Here is a 22,377-nt window from a genome sequence, read left to right as displayed (position 1 = left end):
GTAGGACCACACACAACCTGCAAGTCCAGAATTGTCTTATTTATTGCTGATACATAAGAAGTGTGTCCAGACTAGTATGCTACCAGATGAAGCATTAAAACACTTGTCAGCAGTGTGTAGTCACCACTGTGCTGTGCTAGTCAAGCAATCATGAATGAGGTGAGGGAAACATTAATGTCTGTTGGTCCTCCGAAAATGCTGGCTGTGCTGCTCCTTCATGCTGTCATGTCATTGCCTAGTTTTCAATCTCTGATGAGTCCAGGAGTTGGATCACTATTAACTATAAGCAAGTCACCTCTTCTTTGTTTCTACGCTGACATATTTCATGGCTTGTATCTTGCCCACAGACTACAGTAAGAGTGATGGCTACCACTCAGCACTGACTTATTCACACAAAGCTGGACATTGGGTCACACAATATAAAGCAGGAAGAAATTACAACGCTTTAGTATCAGCTGTTATATAAGCTGTATATAAGCATTATAAGGTCAACTTCATGATAGTAGGTGTGGACCTTCTACATAGTTAGAGAGATTAAAGATGAAGAATTTTATAGGTAATCATGTCCATAGTGAACATCTCATGTTACTGAGATTACAGCTGAAGAATACAACATTGTGGAGGATACTATTTGCTTTAGAGATCCATATTCTATCGGTATTGTACTTGAGACCACTCCAGTGATTGCTCCATCCTGAAAACTTCCATTTCATCACATAAAGGTTCTGCAGGAACTATATCTACTCAGAATTACATTCCTTTTGAGGTGAAGAACCCAGAACAAAGCCTATTTATTATTCAAGCCTTCAGAAGGTGGCTTAGATGGGTGGTGAGCAGCACACAAGTTTCTGCTGAACTTCTGTTGGGGGTTAACCTCCATTCTGAGCCAGCAAGCTAAAGAATTTAATGTAACATTAAGTGCCCAATGAGCAATCATGCAGTACACAAGGCCTAAAACATAGGCTGTACCTTATCTGAGAATCAAAGTTCAGATGTTTTTCTTTCATGATCTATAGGACTTCATTGGGTCCTGTTCCCAGATGGGTAATGAGGAGAGTTCCTCAGACAGCTCTTTCTTGATAGGCCATCCCCAGGCTGTAAAAAATGGACCCAAATTTCTATTCACCTGCTGAGAAAACTTCTGCGCCCACAAATTCATCTTAGAAGGGTTGTCTTTTGGGATGGTGGACATTTTCTGGTAGTCAGAGAAGAGGTGAGTGAAGGGATCCCAGCCAAACCCTTCCTGCAGCTGCGGGAGAAGAACACAGCGTAAAAACAATGAACTTCTCATTTCATTGACGTTATTCCTGTGTTACAAGCAGTAGAGCGACCCTCCCATCCCCTAGTTTCTCTAGTGTCTTTTGGAATTAATGTAAAGTTAGAAGAAGGCATCCAGCTTTCAGGCTTCAGAGCACAACTTACAGTATTAGAGTACAGAAAAATACACCTTCCCATTACACTGGCTTGCAAGCACAGAGATGAAAGATGCATTGGGAGGAGCTAGAAATGTCAGTGATCAACTATACAAGTTGCTGATTTGTGCAGAAGAAATATTCTTGTGCAGCAGAAGAAGTATCAAAGAGGACGCTGACAGATAACCTGGACAGAAGGAACACAGGAGAACAAGGAGTGATCAGAAAACAGGAAGAAGAGATTGTGAGCTGAGCATGAGTTTTGGCTAGGAATAAGAACACAGGAGTTTCAGATTAAAAAAAAAATAAATTAGTCTTGTATGAGCAAAAAATCTAAAGTAAAGAGGGAGAGGAAACCTATGTTGTTGCTCAAGATGAGGTTAATATGAAGAGCTGACTTGAAACAACAGCATGACAGGATGCAGAATATCTACTGAACATCTTTAGTTCCTTACCAAGCCATGACCTGCATCTCACTTCCTGATACTAAGTTGTTTGACACTAAAACGTATTCTACAAATCCACCATCATGCTGGAACAGCTAAGCAGGAGCAGACAGCATTTCTACATTAGGAAGTACAGACAGACAGGTTATCTACCTCTCATAATCCCCTATTACCACGGAAACCCCTGGTGCTGAGACTAGCTATGGACTAGGCAATATCTTTAGCTTGATGATTCAGGCTCACTGATTTTCCACTCTGGAATGTGGAAAAATCAGGATCACTACTCCTTCAATAAATATTTTGTTATTCATAGAAGATGTGAGAGCTCCCAGACAAGGGGGCTGAGGGACATTCACCTCAAAACAGTCAGTAGCTTAAGTCATCACAATGGACATTCACCTTAAAGTCCAGAGTTCAGATCAGGTTGAGTGCTCTCTCAATTAGACTGCTAGCTACTACAAGGACTACAGGAAAGCGAGGAAGGGAAAGATCTCTTTTGCATGCTTCCCATGAGAACACATTTTAATCTAGGCCAAAGTTCATGACAGAGTCTCAACCACAGTGAAGCATTCTGCTTTGTGTTCTGCAGGATAAATTGAATCCATCCCCTTGCCACCTGATGCACTATACTCGTTCCACTCAGTGCATCAGCTGATAGAAATTTCTTGCTCTCTCCTATGTTTTGTATAGGGGAACCTAGACATGTAACTCACCAGGATACTACTAGAATCTGGGCTCTTCTACATGCTTTACAACGCCAAAGGATTTTTTTTTTTTGCCAGCTAACTCAATGTCCCACAGGAAATCTGCAGCAGATTAAAGGACTGTATCCAAGCTTGATCATCCTCTTCCCACACCATATAATCAAACATAAATATATGCTATCTATATAATTATACATATATAACATATATCATATATATTGTTATATATAACAAGCAGTTCCTGTTTCTCTCCTAGGGAGAGAGATTAATATATTGTACGAAGTTCTGCTACTGAGCAGTTAAGCCCCAGTCTTTCAAAGGAAGGGCAACAGGAGATGCTAGCACTACACAATCTACGTGTGCATCTCTCAGGTGCTTTCTGGACCTATGATGAATCCGGATTGTAAGCAAACACTGGCATGACGCCTGGAGTCACCAGGCTGAAGACATCCTTCTGACACAGAGTTCACTAACTACAGAATGCACTCGCTTTTCCCAGTTACCTGCAGGTATGTCTCCAGAGCAGTCCATACATTCCAGTCCTTTAGCTGAGCACCTTTCTTCAGATACTCTCTTATCCTTTCCTCCCGGCACTGTGACCTAAGTGCCCCATGTGCCTGATGCCTGGGGATCCCCAGCACCTTCTCATGCACATAGACAGACCAGAGATTGCAGGTGGCCTCTGTGGTATGAGGTTGAAACTCCCATGCTTGCTGTTGTTGATTGTGTCCCAGCTCATGGACAGGACCCCAAAGACCAGCAGTTTTCATGTGCTTCACATCTAACATCTCCTTCACTGAATCGATGTGGCCCATGATGGGGTAGCCAGAATGCATCCAGCCTGCAAGAAAAACATAAGTACTTACCCCAGCGCCTCTTAAACATAAATAACTGCATTTCTTTTTCATTTCTCCAGTACCTTTCCTCCGTCTCACAAACCATGCTGTATTACAATTACATTACAAGCTGTATTCAATGGCTCTATGTCCAAGTGGAGGCCGGTGACGAGTGGTGTACCTCAGGGGTCTGTCCTGGGACCGGTACTGTTCAATATCTTTATCAATGACACAGACAGTAGGATCGAGTGCACCCTCAGCAAATTTACAGAAGACACCAAGCTGAGTGCTACGGTTGATACAAGAGAAGGAAGGGATGCCATCCAAAGGGACCTGGACAAGCTTGAGAAGTGGGCTCACATGAACCTAATGAGGTTCAGCAAGTCCAAGTGCAAGGTGCTGCACCTCAGTCAGAGCAATCCCAGACATGAGCACAGACTGGGAGAAGAACTCAGAGCAGCCCTGCAGAGAAGGACTTGGGGGTTCTGGTGGATGGAAAGCTTGACATGAACCGGCAGTGCGTGCTTGCAGCCCAGAAGACCAACTGCATCCTGGGCTGCATCAACAGAGGAGTGGTCAGCAGGTCGAGGGAGGGGATTGTCCCCCTCTGCTCTGCCCCTTTGAGGCCCTACCTGGAGTGCTGCATCCAGGTGAGGGGCCCCCAGCACAAGAAGGATGTGGATCTGTTAGAAAAGCTCCAGAGGAGGGCCACAAAGATGATCAGAGGGCTGGAGCACCTCTCTTGTGAAGAAAGGCTGAGAGAGCTGGGGCTGATCTGCCTGGAGACGAGAAGGCGCCGGGATGAGGTTACCTCACTGTAACCTTTCAGTACTTGAAGAGCACTTATAAAAAAAGATGGAGAGCAACTTTTTGCTCAATCAGATATTGACAAGATGAGGGGGAATGATTTTAAACTAAAAGAAGGGAGATTAGATTAGAGGTTAGGAAGAAATTCTTCACTCAGAGGGTGGTGAGGCACTGGAACAGGTTGCCCGGAGAGGTTGTGGATGCCCTATCCCTGGAGGTGCTCAAGACCAGATTAGATGAGGCCCTGAGCAACCTGATCTAGTGGGTGGCATCCTTGCCTATTGCAGGGGGGTTGGAACTAGATAATCTTTGAGGTCACTTCCAACCCAAGACATTCTATCATTCTAAGATTACCACAAGTGACTTTTTTTTCCCCTTTCGTGAGATAAGGAAATACTATAAGCTTCACTGTATCGAAGAAGAGATAAAAATAGTACTATTACTTAAGTACAGTTTCACCTACTTTCCCTTTTTACATGTAAGTGTACACTCACAGTTGGGCTGAGGTTGAGATTTTAGGTTGAAGGAAGGTTCAGGTTTGGGGCAGACTTTCTTTCCTGAGCCTTGCCCAGAACACCCCTGAACGCTCACAAACTAAGCACAGTTGACACCAACCCAAACGTGCAATAATGTGATTCAGCACCCTGGTAGAGTTTGACTCCTCCTATGTAGAATGTGGGTCCTGCATGTCTGCACTCCAGAAGTCAGCAGTGTAGACAAAATACATGGACGTCACAGCTTGCCATGCTTGAGGGCTGCAAAACTTGTCATGCTGAAGTCAGCTCTTAACCTCACAGAATAGCTGTTCTATAAATAATTTCCCACTGTCATGCAAGGCAAGAATTTTGTACTGCAAGGGATTTTTCCCAAGTCTTCTTGGTGTTTTCAACCTTGACTTGTCCTTATTCCTGAAGATTCCCAAAGCTTCATAAAAGAATCATCTCCCCAAACTCAAACACCTATTGTAGAAGTAGATAAACAGCCCTTATACTCACTACGCTGGGAGCCTACACGGCTGGATTAGACTGAACAATAAGCCTGTATAGTACTCAAGTGAGAGGACATGAATCTCAACCCCCTTCCCGCAGAAACTATTTAAGATCTTGAGCTCCCCCGTTTCTAATAAGAGGGATGCATGTACTTAAAACCAATAGGCATACAAAAAGTTCAGGTCCAGAAATATGAGTGAAACCATTTACTCCACCCAAAACAGGAGGGAATTTTGTGTTTGCAGCCAATGGTCTTTTTAAATGGCATTTGCTTAGCATAACTGAATTTAACACTCCCAAAATGTGCAACAAATTATTTCCATGTGACTTAGCAAAGGATTAGGACATCAGGGTTTGTGCCAAGACTTTGCCTCACTGTGGGATGATGAATTTCACCAACCTGATTTGAAAACCAATTGAAAAAATAGTATAACAAGGTTCCAAATTTACCATCTAGCTTGACTCATTTAAATACACTCAGTACACAACTTGAAAAGCTGGGGTCATGGAGTATCAGCTGCAAAACTACAAACTCCTGGGCTTTAACAGTAGTGTTTCTGCTTCTCCACTGCCATCACCTCAGGCACATCTTTTCCAACTACGGTTTGCCCACAATAACCTTTGCACTGCCTGTCTCCAGCAGGTAGGTACACACAAGTATAACAATTATCACTGAATGTAAGCAAACAGTCCTATGGCTGAGGCAGAAAAAAAAGCAGAAATTAGATCACTATCTCCCAGCTGTACTGATTCAACAGTACATTCAGGAAGGAGAAAAAAGCCCCTGGAGTCACCAGCTCTGCCTCTTATCACATCCAGGCAGCAGGACGGCTGAGTGAGACAATGCCAGTTTAGATAGAAAGGCATCCAAAAGGGTCAATATATTTTTTTAAGTCCTGTCTTACCATATTTCCATACTGTTTGAGTAGATCACAATTATGCAAGGATCACGATCATTTGACCCTTTATATATGTTTCCAGTCTGGCTTTACTGAAGTAACTTTGCAGGAACAGATCTTGCTACTAGAAGCCACTTGCCTCGTAGCCCCTTGAGAAATGCCATTTATCAATGCACCTACCACATGAGATCTGGACATCTGTTACAATCCTCTCTGGCCTTGGGAACTTTGTTGGTATGGCTGCCAATTTGCTTATTGCCGCCATGATCTCCTCCCACAGGGTCAGCAGTGGCTTTGGGTTCTCCAAGTGGCGGATGCTGTCAGCTGGTACCGTCAGGATGAGATTCTCAGCTGCCAGTTCTGCCCAGGGAGCAGGGTAGTGCCGGATACAGGCTTTCCACTGGTTTTCACAGGTCTCCCCTATGTCAACACAGAAAATCAGTTAACTACAGCTCTAACTTTTGAGCACACTCCCAGAAGTCAAGCTGGAGAAACAGATCACAGTTGAGAAATTCTCTTGGAAAACAGTACGTGGTAGTTGTGTGACTGCAGGTGGCTGTTTAGTTAATCCTCACCCTGTACTTGGGAAGCCTCAGGCTCTTATGGATGGGAGAAAACTGGCATATACCAGAGTAGTTAGCATGGCAAGAACAAATCTCTGTTTTCCTTCTGAGAACAAGAAGCAGGCTTCTCTAGTCTCACCTGATGATATTGCTTCCTCTTCTCCAACGGAGGTTTTTTTCATCTAACAACACTGATTTCTGTTTAGTTTGATAGAGAAACAAGATATTGCATACAACAAGGAAAGAGAAATTGACAGAAAACACAGAAAATTCACCACAGAGATTTACCACACTAAAACACAGAGTGCAAGGTAAGCTTCGTTGTGACAGAACACTCCCACCAACACACTGTTTTCATCAGAAATGACTATTTCAACCACTAAGAAATGTTGGGTTAGATAAACCCTACCCTTTTCGCGACAGCTCCCTCACCTACCTCATGTAACAGCAGGCACAGAGTGAATATTTGAATTACCTAGAATCCCAGAGTAAGACAAACCAAGGAAACTGAGTCTAGGCATTACTAAACCCAGTCAGGTGCTCCTAAGCATGGCACCATCTTTCATTTCAGTCACAGGGAGAGCAGCATCGTGAGCAGTGCTAAGAAAGGCACCAAGGTAAATAAACCTACCAAGCTTGAAGAAAGGAGCTCTGACTGCCCCTTCTACAGAGATGGGCACTTTCCCCAGGACGCTCCTTTCCGGTACTATGATGTAAATGAGGCCACCCCAGAGGCAGGAAACTGACTGTTTCTGGCAGGTAATATCACAGGTGCGTATTACCACTGGGGCTCGTTTCAGCTCTTTGGCATTAGAGAGGTCATCCGCATGACACCCAACCTGCACCTGGCAAACAGAATGGTAGGTGATTTGTGAGCAGCTGAGCAAAATGCTTCAAGCACAACTTGCCAACCAACTATATAGCACCCTGAGCCCTCAGCTGCAGCGCTGTTCCTGCAGGGCATATGTGCAGAAACAGCTTTCTAACTCCGGCATAGCTCAAGTGTTCAGCCTGTGGTCTCACAGCTCTGCTCCTATTTTTACCGGGGTCAGCTATATCCTTCATTGGCAGTTCATAGAATTGCAGTGACTTTTTTCACTGTACTGTACTTGTATTTATTTTTTCTTCACCCTGCACCAGCATCAAAGTCACATCCTATAACATAAGAAGTGGAGGTGTGATCACTTCTGGGTTGTTTTATCATGCCTCTTCCTTGGCCCTGATACAGTAAAACAGGCAGAAAGTGGCTGCAAGATTATACAAAAATACCTGAGTTAATCTTGTGTTTCAGCTGCAGGAAGCTTACTGCAAAACATACCCAAGCAGGTGAGCTTTTGTCTGCTTTGTTCTTTGATGAGAACAGGATTCCAGTTAACTGGTTTATATCTGATCTGGATACATCTATGAGAGCAACAGTGGCAGCATTGTGGAAGTACATTAGGAGAGTTCTGGAAAGAGACAGAACTAAGTTTCGTGATTAGAAGGGCCCACCCAAGTACTTATTTGGGCCTAGAATCACCTTGATCAGTTCTCTTTGCATGGCAACAAAACAGTTACAGCAAGCAGTCTTCAGGCAGCAGGCACAATCAATTATCCTGCCAGCACACAGAAGAGGAATGCAACGGCAAGGAGTGGAAACAAGGTGAAAAATTATGACAATGCATTGAAAGTGCCACGGGGTGGCAGCAGAAGGAAAGGACTGACAAGGCCTAAGAACCATATTCGAGTGCCCAACTGACATCGTGTAAACAGTAGCCAAACTACTAAGGGCTCACCTGCAGACCAGCACCGACCAGCCGACAAAGGAATGTTATAACGGCTGTGTGACCCTCAGGGAGATAGAGTCCTGTACTCCTCCAGGCTGTCTTACCTAAAATGTGAGAGAACACAGATCTGAACAGTCAGAAACTCTTCAGCCTCACATTATGGATTCTGGAGATTTCAAGCTGCAATAAAAGAATCTTCCGCCCTTTCTTTCCCCTTGTCTCTACACACACACGATTGTCTCATATTCTATCCAATCTGTCGGAAACACTGCTTTAAAGCAAAAGGGTATTGGCATGAACAAGATCGTCACACAATTAGAAAGCAAGCCCACCCAAACTTAAAATTCCAAGAATGACAAACTTAAATGTACTTATTAATACTTGTAAAAAAATAAACAAAAAATAATAATTAAAAAAGAAACAACTCCTCCTCCACTCAGATCCTCTTACTCTCATCAGAGGTGCATACTGTGGTGGTATTAGACATAGCTGAAGTTGTAATGGTCATCAAACATCTAAATAACAGACTGACAGTGACATCATATTTTTCCCAACTGACTAGTCAGCACAAGCTGTGGCCCACACAAATTCCTGTTTCTAAGCTGACTGAAGTTATGAGAAAGCCTAGAGGACTGTCCTAGTCAAGGCATAAGATGGGCACCCTACCATACCACTAAAATTCAGCAAGCCTCTAGACAGTCTTCCCATGGAAATTAAAGCCTCCTCTACCTAGGAGATTTCAGTAGACACTTCTGATACACACTGCAAAACTGATCCATCTCTGTTGTACCGGTCAGGCAAAATCCACTCATTGGTTCTAACATAAAGTTTACTCAAGCATATTTCAGCACAAACAGCAAAAATCCTCAGAAGAGCTGGACCATCCTAAAGCTCCTCATTTACAACCTTCCTTGTCCTCCACGAAATTTTGTCAGACAAAACCTAATCCACGGAAAAATGTAAAATAGACATCATAACATATCATAACTTTTCACCAATTCATCTCAATTTTGCTGAACTTACACCACTGGCATTTTTGAAATTGTTTAATCTCAAATCATGGGTTGCCAGCACTTTTCTTTTTTTTATGTGAAATTACAGAAATTCTGAACAGTCCCAGTCAAAAAGAACACTACTCAATTCAATGCATTCAGTCCAACCAACTCTAACAATTTTTCCCTTTTGCCCTGACTCGTTAGTGTTACAACCAGTGAGCAATTATGCCACAGCTCTTGTCTGTAAATATCCTCTGCACTAAAGACATTGCCACTCCAGAACTGTCTCCCTTATCTCATTAGAATAGTTTGCAAACAACAACTCTCAATCATATTCGAATTCAAGATCCATCTGTCCAGGGAGAAATACCTTACTAGTGAAATTACTTAAAGTTTAAACGTATCAGTATCAGGAATCTCAAAATTATATATCTACAAAGCTTAACCTTAGACAAATGATTCAGGGTGTAATTACCAACTACCATAGCTTCAGTGATGGTTTCAGCCCATGACGTTCCCATCCTGCTCACAGTCTCTTGTTTTCACCCCAAAACCACCACTTCACTTCAGCTGCTCTGCTGATACAAGTTGTGAGACTGCTACTACTCAGACTGAAATTACCTAGATAAAAAAATAAAACTTTGTTCCTAACTCCTTCTACCTTTTCACAGGATGGTCTCAAAGATGGCTGTATCAGAACACTAGTGGGACAACAAACTGTAGAGCAGAGCCTGGAGTTCCTGCAGAACTTAAAGCTTTCTTGAGGAAGCCATTGCACTGTGCAAGTACCCTCAGGAGCTTCTGTTAGTTGGCTCTTCTCCTCCAAGTGCCTGTGTACCAACAGTGAGGATGCAACACTTCCACGGCCTGTTTCAGGGCACTAAAATCACTGCCAGCCATAAAAGGAGCCTGCCTGCCACTACACAGAGGCCAGCATCCCCACAAGCCCACAGTGAAACTGGACATCTGTCCTCATGTTCAAACATACACACAGAGGACAAGTGCCTTGCTGATCCCAGCGCCAGCATGCCTCAAGAGGAAGGGAGATACGGTACTCACCTGGATTAGTGCCATCGATTTCCACGGTAACAGGAAGGGCACAGACCCCAGTGGCAGATTTCTGCACTAGGGCCGCACAGTCTGTCATGGTGTATGACAGCTCAGTTGCCATGCAGAGCAGGGCTGCCTCTTTGGAGTTGCTCTTGACAGGGTTGCGCCTGCTGACGTGCGGGATCCCACTTCGGTGAAGCACTTTGGCCAGGATGCGGTGCAGCGAGGCATATGCGGGGCAGTCCTGGGCAGGGATGCGCAGAAAGGCAGCGCAGTCTTGTGTCAGCCTTGGCAGCCAGTCTTTCAAGGGAGCTTTGAGATCCTCAACCTTGTCTATATGGCTCTTGAAAAGAGCGAGTGCCTTGCGGAAGTGGTAGTGTTCCCCAAACGCTGCAGCTGGGAGCTTCGCTGCCTGGACACTCTGCCCCAGGATGCTCAGCCCAAAGCGGCTGAGGATTTTGTTGCCAGGGTATTCTGCCACTGCAGCTTTGCTGCGGTTCTGGGAAGCCCAATACCAGGCTTGGCCTCCAATCAGTAGGCCACCCCCTTCTGCCACAAAAGCACGAATCATCTCCACCTGTTTGTCACTGTAAGAAGGACAGCAGTATACACTCATGTTGCCTGTCAGCTCTGATACCTGTAACTTCACCTCTTCCTCATGGAAGAGGCCACACAGTTTCTTCAGGCTGGCATCCACACCCACCAGCCCCTTTCTACCAGCATCTAGCCAGTGGACAGCATTGAGCAGGAATTTGGCCATCTTTGGGGAGAAGAGCTGACTCTCATGGGTTGCCACCACAACGCGGCCTCGGCCATAGCGTGCTGCAGCTAAGAGGCAGCGGTGCGAGCTGTCCAGGCAGAGCGGGAAGGCGAGTACACCATGCACCAGCAAGATGGAGGGTATGCCCCCCGTCACCATATCCAGCTCCGACAAACCATGCAGGAGAAAAGCAGCATCAAGGCCAAGATTGGCCTGGTGTCTGCAAAACCAAGAGAGGTTCAAGTTAGCCCCCATTCCAGAATCCTCTGCTTAAACAGCTTGACCGTCCCTGCCTCTTCTTCCTCTCTCACCCTAGCACATCATGTTGCCACTTCTTTCATTTTAAAAATAAAATAAAATCCATCAATCTTTTTTTTTTTTCCTTTTAAAGTTTCAGTTTTTGCAGTCAACCAAATCTGTAAGAATCTCAGCACTCATTTACAAAAGGAGAGAAAGAAAAGGTCAAAAGGAAGTTTCCAGGCCTGTTACTTTGAAGAGCAGCTTGAAAATCCAAATGCAGGATCTCAAAAGTCAGAGGACCTTTCAGATTTTTAAAGCAAGTCTTTTGCAAATTTAACCTGCAAATGACGTGGAAATTAGCTTATCTCCTGTAGCAGAAACTTCCTTGAATTACTCCACCCTAAATATCATAAACTGGACAAACCCAAAAGATTTCTCTGCGTGTTCTGTTGAGAACTGAAGAAAGGATAGATAGACCACAAAAGATAGACCCCAAAATTCCTACCAGTTATCCTCTACAGTATCTTTGTGGAGCTTTTACCATGTAAAGCTCTCTTATCTTTGCTATTTCCTTATAGCTTCTGTATGACACTGTGGAGAAAGACATGTTCAATCGCTTGCAGTTACTTCATTTTCTCCATTTGGGCAAACAAAATTTTTCTTTGACACCTGAAAAGAATCTGTTGTTACACGGCCATTGCAGCCAACTCAGTTACAATAAAAGATGCTGCCCTTGTGCACACCCACAGGACGGGAAACAGGTGTGCCCTTGTGCACACCCATAGGACAGGAAACTGCACCTCCCTCTGATTATTACTTTACTGACACTGTGAAGGAAAGAAAAGACTTGCAGGGAATTTTATTTCTATCGTTGCAACTTCCACTGCAGTGAGGTGAAACTGCCAGACACAGGAAGCGTAGCATCGCTCCTGCTCCACCTAGATCCCATGGCACTTTCCCTAACTGAGCAGAAAGTGGTGCTAGGCACAGCCCAGCACTCTCAGTGGCAAGTGGGGGTGGAGGAAGACAGAAGAGCAATGTTCAGGGCACCGCTGTCTGCTCTGCGATACAAGACACAACAGCTCAGAGTTTCACACCTGCTGCTCTGAGACCAAAAGGCCAAGCTAGAATCCCAAACTAACTTGAAGCACAGTGGGTTCCTGCCCACAGCCGTTGTCTCCTGGAGAAGGGAGGTGGCGCCAGGCCTGCCTCCTCAGCTCAGTGTCAGTCCAACGGTCTCACCTGCAAAAAGGAAATTTCTGCATGTAACAGGTTAAGCAGGTTTAGCAGCTGTCAGGCAGAGCCCAGCCCAGAGCGCTGGCCAGGTGCTCCATCTCCAGTCTGGTTTTGAACTGTGGGAAACTTGGCCTGAACATACCCACCCTGGGGGGATGGATGGGATGGGAGCAGGGGAGTTACTCCTCCTTTCCCCAGCTTGCTGTGTGGTGCTCACAGACACAGTTGGTCAGGGAGACAGCTCTACGATATGGCTGCCCTCATTTCTTGACCCTGAATGAATGTCCTAACCCACTCCCCTGGAAGCAAAGTCATCATTCTTCCAGATTACAAACAGCAAGAAGATTCCCTCTTAAATCTGAGGATAACAGCTGCATCCCATCCTGGCTATTAACAAACCAGCATTCAACATCTTCATCTCTTACCTCAAGGATCTTCTGTAAACATCTCATTTGCATAACTTGTTTAAATAGAAAGAACAATTCAGATACTCACGGAACAGTTAAGGGGATCTTTGGAATTTTCTTGGCAACTTTGAAGATCCCTTTTCCTGCAGTATTTCCTGTGAAGTACACACCAGCCACACTGGTCACCTGGTTCCCAGGGAATTCAAACAGCACCTTCTCCTTCCCATGTAGGCTACCCCAGTGCCAAGCCTGGCCTCCAATGAGCAGGCCTCCACCTTCCTTTACAAAGCAAACCACGTCTTTTGCCTGCGTGCTGTCGTAGGCATCCATACAGTACACCCCGTGGTGGGTGCTGAGCTCTGCCCCAGCCTCTACTTTGATGCCAGCCCTGAGGAGCAGCTGGGAGAGGGAATCCAAACGGTGATGGGACCCAACCAGGGCTGCAGGGGAAGGCTTGAGCCACTCCACGGCATTTCTGAGGAACTGGGAAAACTTGGAGCTCTTCATGATTCCCTCGTGGGAAACAACCACCATCTTGCCTTTCCCATACCGTGAAACAGCGATCAGAACCTGCTTCTCAGCGCTCAGAAGCACAGGGTAGGCATCCTCTCCAACAAGCAGCAGCTCACAAGGAACAAAACCACCAGTGAAGTCCCATTCTCCAACACCGTCTACTAACAGCTCATAGGTGGCAGAGGGTTTCATCTTCAAGCCACTCTTATCTGATGGAGAGAAGAGCAACATTCATTACAGTATGGCTCAGCAATACAGAACTGCTATAACAACACAATAGTGTCATTTTTTTGTTGTTTAGTAGGAACTCCAAAGCAAACAGGAAACATTTATTGGAAGCAGCTTTGTAGACACAACTTCTTTGGTGACTGCGATGTTCTGAGCTGCTTGCTTGGCTTTGTTATTGTACTTTTTACCATTAAAAAATACTGTACTTTTTTCCATTGTTATTTACCATTTAAACAGAATTAACGAGCACGTTGAGATGATGGAGAAAAAGGAAGTGACTGTTTTAACAAATTCTGCTATGCATCGAGGAGGAGAACAAGGAAATAAGGATGAATACTTTCCCATTAACAACTGATTTGGAGAGGGAGAATAACAGAAACTCCAAGAAGTCTACTAGGAACTTGCCTGGTAGAGGTGGCCTACATGGAAGGTGACAGAAAATACAAAGACCTGATCAGCACAATACATGGCGTAATTCAAACATGCAGTTTACAGTTTTCTTCCCAATTGGGTATGTACAGAAATACACGCGGCTGCTGCAGCTTGAGTTTCCAAAGATGTACTTTTTCTACCTGTTTAGACACTGAAAGCAAGGAGTATTAGGTGGTGATGTGAAGAGGAAGAGGGTTGGTAGAAATGATAGAGACGATCAGCTCCCCTGTCATAACTGACAGTTTAAGCCACATAGGACCTAGCAGAGCAGGTTTGGGCACAGGATTTTCGTGCCCTAGTATTCTGTTCTAAACTGCCACATGACATCAAGGAAATAATTTCCCGTTTCTGTAGCTTTGTTTTTCCCATCTATGAATTGAGGAGAATGGTACTGACCTCTATTGCCAAGTCCTTTGAAGTCTGTTGGGTGACACGTGCTATATTTAGCTTCCCTCAGGTTGAAAGCTTGGACTACCTCTTCAGCAAAATCGTCTCCTGCTGAGCGGAGGCTTCTGTGACTGTGCAAACAGGAAGAGTTTGAGGAGGAGAGTTTGACCAAGTCCCACCCACTTCGTGTCATTCCGAATTCACAAGGCTGACTGGAGCACAACGCCTATGGCAAGAGAAGGAGTTCTTCTGGGGCAGACTTCGCCCTTTCCCTGGCAGCGTCCTGTGCCAACACCAGAGCCTCTGTGGTCTTCACATACATTTCAGATTTGGCTACCCTGAAACCTAATCCTTGGCACGCTAACACAGGAAAATAGAGAGATTCTGGAGAAGCGGAATCCTTGACACAGATTTATTCGTCATAAGCCCCAAGGTGCTCAAAAACTGCAAGCTGATCAAGAATGACTGCTCATTCCCCTTGCCTATCCTCTGGACAAACCTAGAAGCTCTGAGTTTTTTGCATAAACTCTCCTAAGACTTCACTGCTGTTTTATATATGATTTCTGAGTGAAAGTTGCTGATTAACATTGCCCAGAAATTTAGTGCTTGTTTGCTAGCTTAGTCTGAATTCCAGCTTTGTTTCCCTGGGTTTGAATAAACCCTACATTTAAAGGCAAATACAAAGTGATTTAGGTTGTTTGCCAGGAATCATGCAATGAAGTAGTAACAGCCTGGGAAAATAATAGTCTCTTTCTGATGGCTTCTGTGGATTTTAAACTAATATAACTATACTGGTACACTGACTATGGCGTAAGGGAGAGGAAAATCAGGTGACTAGTCATTTAGTTTCAGTAACTGGTACTCCATCTGAGGACTACCCTCCAGGATTATAGTTTGAAGTAAATTCAGTAATAAAGTAGCCCTTACTTCTTAGCACCCACTCTTGTTCTTATCACAAGATTTGAAAGCTAAAATCCTGGGCTCTGATCCGACAAAAGGATGGGTACTTCCTGGCACTTAGCCAGAAAAAGATATGGCTGTCTTTATGTTATGCAAACATAAACTCTGTGTTTACAGGACACAATGACACCACATAACAGAATTCCCAATTTCTATGTATTTACGATTTCTCCCTTAACATTGTATTAACCAGTTGACCGTGGAAAGAGGAAGGAATTGTACTCATTAGACCTAGCGCAAACAACAACGGGCAAATCCCTCTTTCTAAACAGAGAAAGTAGAAGGTACAGTAGGGACAGAGAACATGGAGCTCTAATGAGAATTAGAGGAACCTGTAGAAGACAGATGTGTGTCTGACGTGTCAATTTGGAGGAAATAAAATTTGGCTCTGGCTACATGCAGAGGGAAGAGGAAGATCTTGACTACCATTTGCCTCCCTTGTTAACACGGAAATGCAAATTTTCCATGGCAATGTCTGGAACGAGTTAAAGACTCAATTCTTTGTCCTCTGTCCTGCCCCTTCCACCTCTCACTTCCAGACAGTTCCCATTCCCTACAGAGCTGAGACTATTAAGAGTAGGGATTGGAGCATACATATGTAAATCCTGTCAGATGACCAGTCCTAGGCTTTCTTCTCCCTGTGGAAAAGGAACAAAAATTACACGGAAAGGTATGGTGGCTTCATTAAATGCAGACTTAAGATTCCATCATCTTCTGTCCAAAAGCCATCACAGTCAGCACAGAGAACACCCAGGCAAAAGGGACATGGTATGGAGGCAGGAAAACCGTTGGGTCCATTTAGGAAGATCCCTGGCAGACACATGACTAGGAGGGAGTTCTAAGGGTGAATATGGGAACAGACTTCGCATCAAGTGCTCAGTCACTTTGGAGCGAGTCCTTAATGGTTGCTGCAAAGCCTGTCATAGGTAAAATGTAGGGGAATGTGCAGTATCTGAGAGGGGGAGGGCAAAAGGCACAGGACAGTCACTGGAGGTAGATCACTTGTGAAGAACACAGGCAGCCTAAGTGAGAGAGTGAAAGACACAATTCTCAGCAATTTGGATGCTGTTCCTAATCAGGGGGGACTCTTGCAGTTTCCAGTCTTTCCTCTTTCAGCTTTACAGTCCAGCTGTCCGCACAAGTAACTATGCATCAGGTAAGCTGCAAGGTATGCATGTAGTAAAGAATTGGTGGGCTCTTGCTTTTTAACACGTTTATCTACAGAGTGAGCAAGGAGATGAATGCCAACATCTGGCATTTGCTGAAGAGACAAAAGTATTTATATCCATGATGTCTGTTCATCATCAACATTGGATTTTTATTTTATTTGATTTTGTGAGTATCTACTTAATTGGGAAACAGAATAAGGAGACTAGGTGCATTAATGACTAAACCATTAGCAGTCTGGGGCAGAGCTGGAGTAGATTCTGGGAAAAAAAATCTCTTAGGCAGACAAAACTATTTTGAAGACAGCTAAGAGACTTGCAAAGCAGAAGGGAGATGTGACCTTTCAAAATGCAGATGTTTAAAACTGAGCTAGTCACTGTGAGCTCTGTTTTCTATCAGTGGAGAAAAACATGCAACTGGATGGAAAAAGCCATCTGCCCTGCTTTAAAACTTTTCTTTAGGGTGAAATGGATCACCTTATATAATCTAGTGACTGGATCTCTCCTAATTTTAAATGGAGCACAGGGCGACTAGCTCTGATGTAGTCCTTTCCAACTAGATGAAGCCAGTGTCACTGGTTCAAGGCCTATATGGAGACCTGAAATGACACTGGGCTCCAGAAATGCCTTTATGTGAGTTTTGTCCCAGAATAGCTAACTTAGAACACAAATTTCATGCCTCGAGCAATGCCCTTTGGCATGCGAGATGAACACTCACAGCTGGAACTTTGAGATTCCATGTTCTGCCAGGTGACTGTAAGAAGAAGCTTTGAACCCATACCAGGAGAATATCATAATCCTCTTGTGTCATTGTGGAGCAGGTCCTCAAAGCTCCTCCCAGACATTCATCCAGCCAATCTTGAAATTATTGACTCAATTTCTTGCTCATCTACATTCCAAATTGAAACAAAAAAGGCAAACATTATCTGCATCAGAAGTCCTTACCTCCACAGAGAGCCTACAACATGCATTCTCATTAGTCTGGGATAGAAACAAAGAAGAGTGACTGTAGAAACCTGGAGAATGTTGTCCTCATAGGCCCTGTAGAATGACCAGTACCATGGCAAGTCCCAGCATCCATATGGCAGCAGTGACCTGCAAGGGCACAATAACTTAAAAAAAAAAAAGGCAACAAGACACAGGAAGGAAGATACATTTATGTCACACAGTCAAAAAAAACAAACAAACAAACTAGAGGTCATAATCTGAAATGCTTAGGAAAGCTGATGACATATAATACACATGAAGATTTATTTCTTCTCCACAAGATTGTCTGAGCTGTGTGACAATGCTCTTTTTAACAAGGAAAAAAAAAAGTGTTGCCAGTTCAGAAGAAAAAAAAATCATATTATTTTTGAACTGTGTAGCATAAATGCAAATTTAACGTACGTAACAACTGCAAGTGTACTTAAAAGTTCTGTGATATTCTTATAAAGAAATCCAGTGTCTACCCTGCAAGAATAAGTAGGCACTACAGCTGGCTTAAGCATACAAATGAGAGCTTGGGCTGCTGCTACGACAGTAACATGCTCAGGCTCTGCCCTGCCAGATGATCAAGAACTTGGTCTCCGACAGGGTATGGAAAACATTCAGAGCAAAACTGTGAAGCTGGATCACTTCAGAATGGGCTCACATTTGTGTTAATCTGAAGATGGGGACAAAAACTCTCAGGACTGAACACCTCAGGTATGTCCTGCATGTTTCTCCACCTTTTTCAATATGGAAAAATGGAAAGACCAACCTATGTGTAAGAAAGGTTGTGAGGAAAAGCAATAAATCCAGGTGCAAAGAACTGTAGCTAGAACAGCACTGATACCGCACCAGTGTTTTGTCTATTTCTGAGCAGAGCTGGCACAGCATCAAGACTCCCTCCAACACGTTCCTACCCCCCCCCCCCCCCCCCCCCCAGCTCTGTGAAAGAGCAGTTGTGGTAAAACCACCACAGTGTTACATAAAAAAAAAAGTCAAAGAAACAAAGCTTAGTAGATCAATGGAACACCGAGGCAGACAAGAAGTAGGTGAGGTTGTGAAATTAATAACAACTCTAAAATGACAAATAAAAGCTAAATACACCAAGAGCATCATCACAAAAATCCTCCAATAGTTTATACCTTCCAAAGGTGGCTGTTGATAAAAGCCATATGGAGAAAAAATGTAATCCATACAGACTGACGGAACCGGGTTAACAAAGACAAGGCCAAGAAAGCAATTACTAAAGGAGGTTACTATTTTTTTAATAGTGTTAGAGTTATTAGAAAACAAGTTGAAAACAAATACAGTACAATTTTCAGTAAAGGTGCAGCAGAATCTATCAGGCAATTGCCACCTGTAATTAGTTATTGGTAGTATTTTCCTACGGAAAAAATCAACAGGGATTGCCTATCCTTTCTGATGATATTAACGTGCACGCATTAGGGCTACTCAATGTCTAACAGAATGCAAAGAAATAGAAATCCTTAGTGTCTAAACACACAGCTGAACAGCAATCTCAATTACTTCTTAAAGATAAGGAAAGACCACAATGAAAGTATACATATAACATCTGCCTGGGTGCTTTTAAATAATTTTGCATTTGAAAATGTAATTAAAATTTTAATTAAAATTGAATTTGACTAAATTCCTAAGAACTGAAAGTAGGCTCATGGGCAATGATCAGTAAAGACACAGATGCCAGAGATGTTTATACAAAAAAGTCCTACTTACTCTTTTTTAAAATCTCTGTGATCCAAAAAGGACAGCACGTATCACATAAATGAAATTCCCAAATAATATGAAGTATTTATGTGCAGAAGCCCAGGAGAAGGAACCATAACCTTACTAGAAAATAACTTAGAAAATGAGAACTTTCATTTAAGTAAGTCCTATGGCCTGTAGTTTTAGAAAAGTGCTGACATCTGTTGGTGAACAACTAAAAGAACAGCTACAAAATCTCAGAATTGCAGATACTGAGCCCTTTTCCAATCCTGCGGTGGAGGGTTTGGGTCACATTTGCATGCCTGCTATATTAGGCCTGTTCGGATTATTCCCCTTTAAATGCTGCTAGGTTTTGAAGCAGGGGATGAGTGTAACACCACAGTTCTTCATTTGAAGAGAAAGAGAAAAGAGACCTGTGTCAAACGCTCTTTGGATGTGGACCATGCCAATCTACCGCTGTCTGCAGTGATGTGGTAAAGGATAAGGAGAAACAACAACTTTCCCTCTGCTAAACTAAAAGGACAGCACAGGACTTGTTTTGCTATATACTATCAAGAGCAAGGGAAAGCAAGGATAACAGGATAACCCACTGAATCTGAGAATGACAAATGGATAAGGTGTAACTTGGCTGGCAGGCAGTGGCTGGCATCCTTAACGGCCTAACATGAAGTGTCACACAAATTAGCAGCATAGGGTTAGACTGATGAACGTTTGTACCTTACCATAGGCTTCAAGAGTAACACCACTGCTTGCAACATCAACAACAAAGCACAATTCATATAAACTGGTCATTTCCTCCTAATTATGCATCATTATATTTTATAATGCACCAAGCAGAGGTACTACAAGCTGATCTCTTAAATCATATTATTTTTCAACTTAGTATAAGCTACAGCTGAGCTGTGCTGCTCTCTGCCCACCTTTTAATGGCTTTATGTCCAAACCTTGTTATATATAACAAGTTTTTACATAAACCTATTCATAAACAGAACAAGTTGCAGACCAGCATTAGCCAGGCTTCACCTCCTGCAAGTCTGTTCCAGAGTCTCGCTGCAATTAGTTGGTTTAGGACATTTTATTGCCCAGGCTATTCTCTGCTATTTTAGGTACTCTTCTTACTTGCCTTTCAGCAGTAGCCTGAAAGCTAGTGCCAAAAAATTTCATTTTCACCTCTCCTACTTGATTGAACCTACCGTTCAAGTTCTGAAATCTTTCATACTCTCCTCACCTTGCTTAGTTACTCTCTTTAACTTTCAAAATTGTCTCTACTGTTTATCTTCTGAAAACAGGCCTGATATGACATTGAGGTTCCTTTCCAGTGCTGTGGTATTATAAACATATTTTAAAAGTCTTAAAGGGCTTAAAAGAAGAGACACAGACTTTTTGTCTCTCTTGTGACCCATCTTCCACCCTAGCATAACCTAGTGAAAACAGTGTCACTGATATCACCTAAAACACGCCCTGCCTCTTTTCTATTCTCTCTGCCTTCTTTTCCATAAAGCACCCCAATAGACAACTCATTTTCAACTTTTGTGTACTGCTCCTTAATGGAAGCCCTTAGACAACATGTAAGCAGTCTTTGAAAAGTTACTAAGGGATGTAGCCAGCCTGATGTTCTGGGTTTAAATCACTTCTGGAGGAGTCTGCACTGCAATTGAGGGGAACTGCTGAAAATATACGAGGTGCAGAACATCTCCAAAAGATCTCCACTAAAAGACCTACCTCCTTTTTTACTATTTATCACTTTCTTAAACTCGGTTCCAGCATGTTTGGAAACTGTGGTTAATTTGGCACCACTTCTACACACCACAATTTTTAAAAGCTGGAACATAAAGTCTACAACATACAGCTCAAGCAATACGAGTACAGAACAGAATCTGCATTGCCCAACAAAAACACTTAGCACTGTGAGGACACGTTAGTCAGAGGACGGATGAAAAAGCACCTCCACGTTTTTGCTGTCTCCACTAAGACCTGTTGGACCAGAACCAGCTCAGATGCTTTTCTCTGGGCACCCCAGCAGATCACGGTCTGGTTTATGGTATGCGCAGAACCAGCTTTGTACCTGCTGCAGATTTCATCTGCAAATTCATCCACGGGGAACTGCGAACTATCGGCAGCTAGAACCTTCTAGACCAGACGCATCCAGAAACTCTTCCTTTCTCTCTCACCCTTCTTCATGCTTAATCCTCGGTTTGAAGCTGCACTAAAACGTGTTTCCGCCTGGGGCTGGAAGGCACGCCTTTTGAGGGGAAATCTGTGGATTTTGCACGTTGAATCTACCTGGGGGACGACGGCCGTCCCCCCGCCCGTGGGCCGGCAGGGGCCGCTGTGCTGCTCGCCCGCTGCCCGTGGGCGTGCGGGGAAGGAAAGTTCAGGAAGGGCCGGGAAGGTGCGGCGGGGAGGCACACGCCTTCCGCAGCCCCTGCTGCTGCCAGAGGCGCTGGACAAGGCCGCGGCCTGCCTTTACATCCCCGCAGGCGGCACGACCCGGCCCACGGCGCCGTACAGCCCGCGGGGGTCGCGCCGCGGTGCCGCCCCTCGGCTCGGCAGCGTCCCAGCGGGGGGCTGGCGGCAGAAGCGCCCCCAGCCCGTCCCCACGGGCCGCGGAGGGCAGGGGGCTGCCTGCCGGCACGCGGCTGCTCACGGGGCCGGGAGTCCCCCATCGCTCACAGAGCCCTGCCTGCGACATCCCCCGAGACCCGCGCCCCCTCTCCCCGCCCCCGGCCCGCCGCGCACTTTCACCCCGGCCCCTGGCGCCCCGGCGCGGCGATCGCGCTGCGGCAGCCTCTAGAAACTTCTCGGTCCCTCCCTCTCCCCCTCCCCTTCCTCCTCCTCCTCCTCCTCCTCCTCCCCGCTGACCCGGGGCCGGCGCTGCGGCGAAGGC

General features: G+C 44.5%; 1 protein-coding gene across 9 annotated transcripts; it reads right to left on the bottom strand.

Annotated features, from left to right (window-relative positions):
* Positions 1-18: 18 nt before the first annotated feature.
* On the bottom strand, positions 19-22,288 carry TCAF2 (TRPM8 channel associated factor 2). 9 transcript variants are annotated; one of them, XM_080577623.1, is made up of 11 exons: positions 21,556-21,783; positions 17,515-17,891; positions 16,225-16,268; positions 14,680-14,801; positions 13,199-13,832; positions 10,477-11,447; positions 8,432-8,526; positions 7,288-7,501; positions 6,274-6,513; positions 3,066-3,403; positions 19-1,249 (listed from the first exon to the last, which is right to left on the bottom strand). In XM_080577623.1, exons 5-11 carry the CDS (start codon positions 13,813-13,815, stop codon positions 1,004-1,006), a joined length of 2,721 nt encoding a protein of 906 aa, XP_080433749.1. In that variant the 5' UTR covers positions 13,816-13,832; positions 14,680-14,801; positions 16,225-16,268; positions 17,515-17,891; positions 21,556-21,783; the 3' UTR covers positions 19-1,003. The 9 variants fall into 9 exon arrangements, with proteins under 9 accessions (XP_080433749.1, XP_080433750.1, XP_080433743.1 ...); XM_080577624.1 differs by having other exon boundaries at positions 17,742-17,891; XM_080577617.1 differs by lacking the exons at positions 16,225-16,268; positions 21,556-21,783 and adding an exon at positions 22,230-22,288.
* Between the last annotated feature and the right edge of the window lie 89 nt (positions 22,289-22,377).

The sequence above is a fragment of the Anser brachyrhynchus genome, assembly GCF_964034855.1.
Source record: "Anser brachyrhynchus genome assembly, chromosome: 1".
In the NCBI taxonomy this organism is placed as follows: domain Eukaryota; kingdom Metazoa; phylum Chordata; class Aves; order Anseriformes; family Anatidae; genus Anser; species Anser brachyrhynchus.
Note: the sequence above shows the minus strand (reverse complement) of the source record. Positions and strands in the feature narration are given on the sequence as shown.